We start from the raw sequence: 12,166 nt of genomic DNA on the forward strand, positions 1-12,166 counted from the left end.
GTTGTGTCAAATTGCACTATCATGGCTCAGATGTCATGACAAACTCACATCACATCCAGGCATATTTGTATTTTCACCCTCTTTTCAAAAGTTATTGTAAGATCGATATTTAATTTTTGGTAAATTTGTTGGAGATGAATCAGACCTGACAGGTGGTGTGATGCAAGGCTGCACTAAATTACATCAGAATTGTAAATGTATTGGGAGAAAGATTTCTGAGAGAGAACATGCAAGTGTGTGCGGAGTAGCGTTTGAGCATGAGAGCAATATCTACTGTGTGAAAAGTCTGCCTAATTGTTTCTCACCTCCAGCCTTCATCTTCCCATTTTACTATCACCATGCTTCCCACACACACCACCTCCCATTTGCTGGTCAAAACAACAGCATCATTACCTTCTTTCCTACATGTTTCATTTTGTCTAGAGTCTAGAGCCATGATAGTGTGGCTCTGTGTGGCTGAACCCAGGTGCAGCAGTGCTTTGATCACAAAGGAATAACAGCATCCCAGCATATGCAGACAGCATTAACATGCTAATGTGATTGCTGTGTTCATCATTGTAGTTTAGTATGTTAGAACGTTTTTATTTAGCACTGAACACAAATAAATGCAATTACATTTCATGGCAACAAATAGAATGAAAGTCAGGGGGTCACTAATGTTAGAATCCTCTGAGGACTGTGGATGTCTGTACCATGTATGTACCAAGTTTCATTGCAGTGCATCTGATCCATGTTGAGATATTTCAGTGTGGACAATAGTGGTAGCTGGACCAGCATAACTAACTCAATCAATAGTTCTTGAACATTTGCAGCATAATTACAAAAGCTATAATGACACGATGAGTTTATTATAAAATGTTTTCAGGGGTGTAAAGTAACTAAGTACATATTTTCATTCTCTGCTATTTCATGCTTTGACTTCTCTCCATTTTAAATGCCAAACTTTTTTTGTATGTTTATTTAAAACATAGTTAATCAGATAAATAACACAAGCTATAATCACGAAGCCTTTTTGACTTGGATGAAATAAACCACAAACCCAGCCGTATGTAAAGTTATTCAAATTATAATAATAATAGTAATACTACTACTAATAAAAATAATTATTATTAAATTCACAACATATGATTATCAACCATTTACAAGGTTATTAAAATAAGCTCTATTATTACCAGTTGCAAAATAAAATTGACGAGCACATTAATCAACAGTTATAATCCAATAATATTATATTCACTGATGTCAAATAAGTACGTTTACTTACTTATATTTTAAGTATTTTTGAGTATAGTAAAGTATAAAGCAAGTAAAAGTACTCTATGCCAAATAAGTATTTTTTGAGAGGGGGCCTGGTGATCAGTGGGTAGAGCATCGTATTCGGATGCAGAGGGCTACGGGATTTAATCCCACCCTATCAGCCATGGCCCCACCCAGACACCAAGGGCCACCCCAGTGCCAGTCCGGAGCCTGGACAATCCAGGAGGCCCGCAGCAGGAATCTGGCATCCGGTGTCCGGCGTAAAAACACATGCCAAAGCAACGTGCTGAATACATTCTGCAGTGGCAACCCCTGAAAGGATTTTTTGAGCTAATAGCTCTGTACTTTTAATTTATCAACATTGTGAATACAGGACTTTTACTGCCAGTATTTCCACACTGTGGTACTGATATTTTTTGCTTAAATAGATGATCTGAGTACTTCTTCCACCACTGCCGTTTTTAAAATGTTCCAGCATCAAAACACAGATGCCTAATCCCTTCATACCTCTATCACCTCTAAATACAACCCTGTGACGGTGTTTTATGAGGCCACCAAATTAGCTTGCCCTTATAGCTTAGAGTCAGTGCCTGCTGAAGTGGCAAATTACATTTGCATTGCTCTATTATTAGATATGTCCAACAGAAATTAAATTATTTCCCTTTACCAGTCAATGGAATTTTTCTCTCAATTTCATTCAGTTTAATTCTTAATGCTTTTCTAGGATGGATTTCATCAGAAACAAACTAACTAACTTTCTAAGAGGCATGAACTAAAATGATAGAAGAGGAAACTGCAAAGAAATAAACAAAGTGTTTGTCAGGTGTCGTGGTGATCAACTGGTTTAAAGAACATACATAACACAAACACTGTCTTTGGTTTTATTCTGGACTCATGGTTTTATTCTTTTGTTACATATCAGTGCCTTGTCTCTGTCTTTGATATTTTACATATTAATTCAAAAGATTTTCATTTTACACCTTAAAGAAGGGTATGTATAGCACTTTCAACTTAAGTGTATTTGGGTTTGCATGCATCAAGAACAGAATTGAATTAAAATGAAATATTTTCTTTTTTTAACATTCAGGGTATTATGACTGGACAACAGCTCAGTTCAGCCATGTATTGTTAATGTGGTTGTTCCTCTTTTTTTGTTAATCTCACGGTTTGCAGGTTCAGGTTTCACTTAGAAAATTATTGCTTATTTTTCATGAGTCAAACTATTATTCTATTGTGATATTAGATAAAAAGGCTGTATAGATACATATAAATGTTGTAAAGTTAGGTGGTCATTTAAATAGTTTAGTTAGTTTGTAAAGATCGTTATTTTATTATTATGTCACATGAATCTCTATCTTCCTCCGTTTCACTTTTCATGTGGCTGTGGAACTGCAGAGCTCCATACACAGCTGATGTTGCGTCAAGAAAAATGCTTTCAGATTCCAAAGGTGTGTCATGAAACAAAACCTGAGTTTCTGACAAACACTTATCTCAAATCAGCCGAAGTAACAGACAATAAAACATCAAGACCATGGGCAGAATAATCAGAAGGTGAGATTGTGATCTTGTCAGATTGCAAAGATTACTTCATTTGCTCATTTGATTGTAAGAGCCCATTCACCATCATTTAAAAAATCAGTTGATTGCAAGAACTTCAGTGCCTTGCCTGAACTAACACAATATGCTATTTCGGTTCAAAGCACTTATTTCAACGGAGATTAAACCATTTAGAGCAATGATTATGCTTTTTTTCTGAAGGCTCTGCTTTCAGAATGCTCCGTGAATAAAAAGAGGACAGTAAAACATCCAGACATTGTTTACTTATTGAATTACTAGGGAGACAACTAAAACAAAAAGCATGTTGCATTTCTTTTTAGATCCTCCAGAGCCCCTCTTGTTCGGGGCATGAGCTCAGCCAGTATGCTACTGGTAAATATTCATGGGCTTGAAGATGGTGCCCAAAGGAAAACCTGAGTGAAACAGCTATAAGGAGCTCAGTGCATTCAGCTAATATTATGAAATTGTAAAAAAGGGAAAATGCAAGAAAATACTTGACCCCTGCCCCCATTAAAACATCTAATGTGCCTTTATTCATGATATCGAAGAGCAAAAACGAAATATTTGCAACACTTGAATTCTGGATGCCTTTTCCCCTGACTAACCTACGCATTTATAAAAGTACCTGAAGAACATTTGCTTGCAAAATGTGAAGATTAAAAAAGTCTTCTGGGAACATCTGAAGTGCAATCCCACACAGAGGAAAGAAAATTGTGTTGACTGTGATGACTCATAGCCATCAGTGAATAACCACCCACAACAATCACCACAACAGCCAAAACAGGCTTGCAAGAAGCATACCACATCAGCTGCTAAATCCAGGTCAACAGTAATTGACTGAGCCAGTTTACTGATGGCTGGATAATAAAAGTGTTTACTGCAGCCATCATTCAGAGCAAATCACGAGCTCCCATCAATAAAACCACACACAGCCACAAACAATTGCACTTTGATGTCCAGCTACATGTACGTCACAGCAGGTATATATAGTCTCAGACGGCCTTCTCCCAATTTAAGCAAACTGAGTTGCTCTCCCCCTGCTTGCCAATTTCTTCTCTTTCTGGCTCTCTCACAGGAACATGCAAGCAAATAAAAAAAAGAGAGAAACTCACATGTACACTTAACGCTCACACACCATTAAAAAAAACTTACTTCTACTAAGGAGCTGCAGGTTGCGGACCTCTTCTCTGACTTGCAGTTGGAGTACTTGTTGGAGGACCTCCTGCCTCAGTGTCTCCTGGATGATTCCCATCCTCTCCAGCTTTTCCCCATTTAAACGCAGCAATGCTCGTCCTACCAGAGGGAGGCAAGGGTAGGAAACATTATTCCACTAATTTAGAGAAATAGCCCTCTTTATACAGCATGATTAACATCCTAAGGGCTCAGTAAATTACTAAAATAATTTAGTGTAGTAAATTATTTTTAATGCATCTGTGTGCAGTTCAGAGTAGACAAAATCCCCTCCATATGCTCTTTATAGGATTAAAAATATCTTGGGGTTTCACGCTCTAGATGAGTTTATTTTTTGTTTTTATATTTACAATGTTCTAACATCCAATATCCAATATATTCTTGTGGCATTTTCACATTTTCACCATGTTCCTTACTTTAAACAGGACTTACACTGCTGATTGGTATTATGTGCCGGCTCAAGTGAATCACGTAGGAATGTGTTTATAACTGTATATTTACAATTTTGGTTGCATTTCTTAGAATCTAATTTATCCATCCAAGATATTTCTTTGGGCACTGCACTTTTCCTTAAAGAGGCTGGCATGGATGGTTTCTGTGGCTGAGATTTACTACACAGTTTGGCAGTTAACCCTGGAGAGGCACACATTTAGCATACCACAGTAAACAGCTTTTACAACCAAGCTGTACTCGACCACACATATAAGAAACTGAAAAATGCATGTCTGATAATACAGGCAACCACACAAACACAAACACACTCGCACCACTAGAGGGTAGGGGAGCTATGTCCTTCACCGGTTCAGACAGAAGAGGAATCAATCATATCTGCAGCAGCTGTGTACTATGCCCAAATCATAATTCGACTCATTATTCATGCAGCTCACTCTCTATATCATTTTATTCTTTCCCTTTCCCTGGACATTGTACATCGTCCCTGTCGCACTCTAATTTCTGATTTCTGTATCTCTGCATTAAGAAATGTACTGTACCAGGGAATAGTCCACCAACTTATGTATGAATTGTACAATATATAGTTTTTTTAGCCAACAGTCCATGTTTATCTCTCCCTTTTCGCTCCTTCATCTATCAACAGCTGTCAACTAACATGTCTGTGAGAAAAGTGCAGGAGAAGAGAACAAAGAGCAGACAGAACAAAACAGAGGACAACAAGGGGAAGTTCTACTGTATGTCCTCTGCCCCATTTCTGATCCTATGAAATAAAAATGTCTTTAACAGAGGGTTGGCAGTCATATTTTATAAGAACAGGTTTAAAAGTGGGACAGACTGAAGTAAGTCTTTTGTGACCCTCAGTGAAACCATCTGTAAAAAATGTAACACACCCCAAACCATTTTACTTATTGCAGTAATAACCTGTATTTCTCTGAACACAATACTACAATAAAATGTTCACAAAAACATTTAAGGTAATTTAATGCCAGTTTTTCTGTTCGATAATCCTCCACTGTTTACCTTCATTTATGTGGCTGGACTTGACATCTGTTTAAATATATGACTCAGTTGACTCATCTGCTGACTGATGCACTCCCACAAATCAAAGTGAAGCTCTGTCTGTTCCTATAGTCATTTCCTTCTTTTATGTAACGTCTGTGCATATAGCTATACCCCCTCTGGAGGTGAACTGAAACAGGATCTCAGCTTGAAAAATACATGGGATTAAAACACTGACGGTCTAAAAAAAAAATCACGATTGAATCCAATCTCTCAGAGTGGCACTATAGCAATACAATTTCAGTTATCATGAGGTAGTTCATTCCTTTTCTTCTGTCTACATGGAGAAAACTTTTTTGCCAACAAATTTGTAAAAGCTTTGTTAAAGTTGAGTGATTGATACTCTGTAGGCAGCACACGGACTACTGAACAGTGTATCAGGAAGAAGCTATAATTATCTTTTTTTTTTTTTACATTCCAGCTCTTTGATGTATGATATACAGCTCTCACTGGAACTAGCCAAATGAGAAGAGAACTGTCAGACAGTCCCTGCTTTACAACCAGATGGGCTGGAGCGATGCAGACAATAGCCACCTCTACTGTGGGCAAGGCTCCACTCCCTGGGAGAACAAGCCACGACAAACCAGTTATCTTCCACAATGGTTTAATGCATATGTGTATGTGAGTATGATCGTGTGTATGTTTGCACATGAAGTGTAAAGACAGATCATTTTCTTATCCTCAGAGGGCTGGTGCTCTCTGTTTCCAGCAGTGGAACAACCCATGAGCTCAATTACCTCAGGGAGGCAACAATAATTTCCCATTTATTTTGTGCACAGTTACAGTATTTTTCAACACTTTGTTGTGTACACTCATCAACCTCTTCACCTTACAGCCCTGCAGTGTGTGTTTGCCAACAGCAGTACCAGGACGTCCTAGAAAAACCCATGCCCTTGGTCTCAGTGTGTGTGTGTGTGTATGTGTGTGTGTGTGTGTGTATGTGTGTGTCTACAAATGAAACAAAGCACATGAATGGAGCTCAAATCAATTCCCCTCAGACAGACTTAATACATCTCCTAATAATTGCCCACAGATAGGGAAAGTAGTGCTGTCAAAGGGAGAAAAGAGAAAAAGAGACACAAAAACAAAAGCTGTTGCAATACAGACTGCTTCTCTCAATTTGGCTTCAAAATAAATTGCTTATTAACAATGTCTGTGGGTAAATGGGAAGCAGTTCTGCCTTGGCTGGGACAATAATGACTGTTGAAACAGTCTAAAAAGCAATCCAAAAGGGAGGAAGAAAGACTTCCTCATAAAAGAACAACCCTTGGATTAAGCCTGGGATAGCATTCCAATTCAACCCATGCTTCCCCTCAGGACAACATAATGTATTACTTTTTGTGTCAACTTGGTCTGTATAAGCTACAGGCTACAACATATAGCCGAAGTTACTGTTTGTCCACTATTCAATGTACCATTAAGGAGATGTTTTAGATCCCAGGTTATGGCCTATATTTCTCATACATTTGTCAGCATTTGGGATAGAAATGTCACCTGCATTAAGAAATGTTGTCTTGATAAGGAAAGTAAAATATTAATTCTATTTTGTGAAAATCCGTGGATGCAGCAGCTGGAATGTAATCCAGTCTGTAAGATCTTATCTACAGGTTATCTAGCTTGCTTTGTGATGAGATCTCAGTCTATAAATGCAATCTGCCTTCATTCAGTCAATAAGTGTGCTGAGGTTAGCAAGGTACATCTTATTGACACCTGAAGTTTTGAACATGGTTTCATACTGTGCAATTTCTTTTTACAGCACAGTCAGATTGTAGATTGCAACAAACAAGTTAAAAAAAAAAACTATTTTCAGCTTGTCCCTTCAGGGGTCACCGTATGCCGAATTCCCTTCCTGCCACCTTTTTATCTCGGGCTTGGGACTAGTGCCAAGGTGGCCCTTGATGGCTGGGCGGGGCCACACTGGGAGCGGTGGGGTTCGATCCTGTGGCCTTCTGCACCCGATGCTCTAACCATTAATCCACCAGGCCCCCCTTTGATTGGAATAAATAAGTAAATAAATAAAAACACCAGCTGTACATGCGATGGCGCCATTAAACTGAAAACTAATCAAGAGGACATTGACTGCGTTTACATGCACCACCAAGCTGGTTACTGGAAATCTGTGTAAAGATGAAGCAGAAGAGTAACTTGATTTGTCCTCCACCTCAAACTTAATTTGGAGGCCTGGGGCACAGATTCGAACTGTATATTGACATGTGCTGCTTTCTGTCTTTTACCTTGTGTCTTTGTGTGTGTGTGTGAGCGTGTGTGTGTGTGTTTGTGTTGCAGCAATGTGACGGAGTATGGCGATAGAAAAGGGAAAAAGGGGGAAACACATGAAGCTCATCCACAATAAAAAAGGTCTGAATTGCAAAAAAACTGCGATGTAAAGTGACTTTTTTGCCTTCTACCAGGCATTTTGTGTTCTGTTGGACTGTTTTTTTGGATGAAGCAGCATTGTTTATGATCTCTCCTTTCATACAGCCTTTCACTCAACTGCGTGTTCCTGTCTGCAGCCTTGCGTTATGCACATTCGCAGTGAAAGTCGATTAGTTGGATTCGATTGTGGAATTTCCATAATCCTAAGTCCACTGTTACCCGAGAAAGGTGATATCTCTGATTGTCCCGGTTACTTAAGTGCATGTAAATGCAGTCATTGTTAACACCATTCGGAAATAGAGCCTCTGCCAATAAATCATATACTATGGCAAACCGTTTGAGCATTTATTACATATCCCCGATATCTAACTTAAATTTCCTCTACTAGTTCGCACTTTGTGCACACTATTTGGATGTGTTTGGACACTAGTGGGCAACTTGGTCCTACTAATTAAACAAAAATGCTTACTAGTTGAGCAGTTAGAGCACAAATGCATATTAGTTAACTGGTGAAGGCCACAATGCTCACTAGGTAACTAGTAAAGATTATTTGACTTTACAAGTTATCTAGAAAAAGTTACAATGTTTACTATGTAAATAGCAAGAGTCACTATGTCCACTAGTTGCACTAGTTGGGGTATTTTTTGGCCTTACTAGTCAACATTTGCCATGTGCTAGCTGTCATCTGTTTTGTACTAGTTCAACAAAACTGTGTCAAAACTAGTCAACATATATCCATAACTAGTTAACTAGTGCAGTAGTGCAAATGCCATACATGTTAACGAGTGAAATGTCTGACATTTCAATCGTTAGCTAGTTCCATTCAGACATCAACTAGTGCACAGGTTTTTCTAACTAGTATGACGGAGATGTCAACTAGTGCACCGCAAATGATGACTAGTACCCAATTTTGACTTTTACGTGTTTACTAGTAAAGATTTGTAACCTTAATAGTTCAGTAGTAACGTTGAAAACCTCCCAACTACTGTGACTACTGGAATATTTGACTCTCACTAGTTAACTAGTAATCACATTTGAGCCTAACTATTAGAAATAGTGAAGCAAAATAACCTTTAACTTGTGATCCACTCACTAACTAACTAGTAAGACTGAAGAGGCTTGAGCTAGTGAATTAGTCATTTTTGCTTTAAATTGTTAACATGTAAGCCCCAACATCCAGCCACTAGTGTTACTAGTGTCATAAGCCGACATGTTAACTAGTGTACAGCATGGAAATTGATTGATAAGGCAATGACAAATTAATGAGTCCTGGTTGATTGTTTTTTGTATATTTGAACTGCAGAGCCAATAAGATGCCTGAATCCACACCTACATCCACATTAGCATTTCTTGCAACTAGTGTGACTAGTCAGCGTTTTGGTCTTCAATAGTTTGACTAGTATACACTTTTGACCAAACTAGTTAAGTGGTAAGGTCATAAGTGGCTTTAACTAGTGGATGTTTTGGACCTTACTAGTACTACTAATAAGCATTTTGAGCATTAATAGTATTAATTGTAAGGTCAATATGGCTTCAATTAGTTATCTAGTGATAACTAATAAAAGGCGTAAAAGACTTCAACTAGTCAACTATTGAGATTTTTGCCCTTCACTAGTTTACTAGTGGGCATTTTTGGCTGTCAGAAGTAATCTAGTCAGCAATTTCTTAGGACCAAGTAGGGCCAAGCTTAATATTCAAGTAGTGCAATCATTTGGCAATATAGTAGAGGAAATTTGAGTTTGATATCAGGGATATGTAATAAATTCTCAAATGGCTTGCCATAATATACACACCATGCTACTGCCGAGCTTTCACAGTTTGCTAGTAGTGATGCAATGTGATCCACTACTTTAACTGACATGGCGTTTACTACAGTGGTTGACTTGACTTGACTTCGTATTTAGCATTTAGTAAGTATTTTGATATTTAACTCAAAGAACCCCTGTAAGAAGAAAACCTGACCTCATAAGCAATAAAACAAACCCTTATTCAATTCAGCATGCTCATGTTTTTCCTGCCACAGTCCTACTTAGTCTGGTATGACCAGTATCTTATGATTGCTAAGGTTAGCAAGCCTTTGCTGTGTATTTAAATTAGTATTATAGTGTGTCCTTACCAAGTTAGTTCACCTACTTTTTGAGTCTTCTATAAATGTGCTGCTATTACAACACATTTTTGCATGGCCAGCTCTGGAACTCCAGCCCTACGTAGATTTAATGTCTGATCAGGTTTCAAAATGTACAAAAGATTATTGTAACTTTGAGATTGACAATTCAGTGCAGTGATTAGTCAGCTGTGCATAGATGAGAATGTGCACATTAGTATTTGTGTCACAGTACATTGTGTGCAACACTGTTTCATTGTAATGGTGCCTTGACTAAGGGACTGAGAGTTGGGTCACTGAACTACGATGATACAGGCACAGAATACATTTTTTTCTGTGTATGAACAATAAAGAACATTTATTAATGTTATTCTTTGATACTGAGGATAGGTATAAAAAACAAAAACAAATATTCGCTCATCATTTGCACAAGAAAAGACAGGTGATAATAATGCAGACAAAATCCAGCTGGACATCAGCAAGTGAATGCATAAAGATAATTGGATCCGACTGGCTCCCTCTCTCTGTTTGAAAATACATCAATGATTAGATCTGAGCTGCTGTAACTATGACTGTCCCTGAGCTGTTAACCTTGAAGTCAGTGTGTATGTAAAGCATGTATCTGTGTAAGCGAGTGGTGGCTCACCCTAAGGCAGAGAAGAGAATTCTGTTCTCTCAGAGACACTAAATAAGAAACTACTCCAGCTTTTGGTCTGTCAGTTCTGTGGATGGGTGTGAATAAATGTGTGTTCATGTGTATATGCACCTGCACATAGGTTCAGTAACAAAAACAGGAAAGTGTGGTTGTAAGAATATTGTTTAAACACAAAACATGATGAGCTACCATTTCTTCTGCTCTTTCTCCAAAAACTAGGCTGCACTTATATTACCTCACATGAATGCTTTTTAAATCTGCTTTGGAGAGATTTGGATGTAAACCTGTTTCCAGTTGAAAAACCTAAGCTGTGGAACTACAAACCTAAAAATAAAACTTGTGTGACTTTTTTAAGCTGTCATTGAAGTGTTTTGGTATGTTTAAGTCAAAAGGAGCAAAAAAAGAAGCCAAAGTCCATGAACAACGTCTGGGAATATATATAGATAGTAGATAAAAAATCAAACTGAATAAGAGCACTACTACTGATTTCTGACATGTGCAGAAATGAAAATAAGCCCTCATTACAAAATAAAGCCCAGTATGTGTCCGGGCACCTTGGTTTGTGTACTGCACCTGTGATTGCGTGATGGGAGAAGGCCTCTACATAGGTCAGGTAGTTGTGAGGACAGTGTTTCTTAAGCCACTTGCAGACATCCTGCTGAGTCCAGAGCACCACAGGTTTGGACAGACAGGTCAGCGTAGGACTGGTGTGATACACAGTGAAAGCTTCACCTGGATGCAACTGGAAAACAAATGAAGCAGATATACTGATATCAGCTGAAGTACTTAAGCATGTGTGTGCAGGTACTGTAATACCAACATAAATCCAGTGACTGCAGGTGTATGCGTGAGTTTGTGTCTGAATTTCCTCTGGTACTATATGATGCAAGACGGTGCTCTTTATTGCTTTTTTCCTCAGATAATCACATTTCAGGTGTACTAGCTTCTTCAATGTGCAACATGTTGAAATTTCTCATTAACATGAAATTAGCTGGGATGATGTGCTCTAATGCTCCAATTTGCAACAATATCTCTCCTGGTAGACTAGTACGCTGCAAATCATAAATGTGAGGAGTGCAAATACAGTCATGTAGTAAAATTATTAAAGTTCTGTACACTTCTGGGGAGCATGCAGTGTTCAGAGACAAGCCAAAAATGTACTGTTGCCACATATAATTGAAAACAATTGCTCTTTTGTCTTCTGTGAAACAAATGAAATTTGCATAATAAGTTCAAATGTAACTCAAATTAACAGTGAGCATAATGTTTAAAAGCAAGTAGGCATAAAAGGAAAGTAGATTTTATTCCTTTTATTGAAAGGAGCACTCTGTTTTTCAACTTCTAATCTTAAATAAAATAGAACAATGCACATTTCCACTGCTTCACTACATTTTCTCACATACAGTATTACATTATTTTCTGGACAGTATGGAAATTCACCCCTCTGTCAACAGCCTGTCTGGATACAGTAATTACATTCTATGCATTTCTACCAGCGTGGGTGCCTGTGTCAT

At 38.1% G+C, this 12,166-nt stretch overlaps 1 protein-coding gene across 1 annotated transcript in view; it reads right to left on the bottom strand.

Moving 5' to 3' along the window:
* The window catches only part of samd10b (sterile alpha motif domain containing 10b), a 43,745-nt gene that overhangs the window by 5,456 nt on the left and 26,123 nt on the right, over positions 1-12,166 (bottom strand). The window contains exons 3-4 of the mRNA XM_067528469.1: positions 11,226-11,394; positions 3,967-4,107 (exon numbers count right to left, since the gene is read on the bottom strand). Coding sequence (XP_067384570.1) covers positions 3,967-4,107; positions 11,226-11,394 — 310 coding nt within the window. The remainder of the gene's footprint in view (positions 1-3,966; positions 4,108-11,225; positions 11,395-12,166) is intronic.

This window comes from Channa argus, chromosome 13 (genome assembly GCF_033026475.1).
Source record: "Channa argus isolate prfri chromosome 13, Channa argus male v1.0, whole genome shotgun sequence".
NCBI lineage: Eukaryota > Metazoa > Chordata > Actinopteri > Anabantiformes > Channidae > Channa > Channa argus.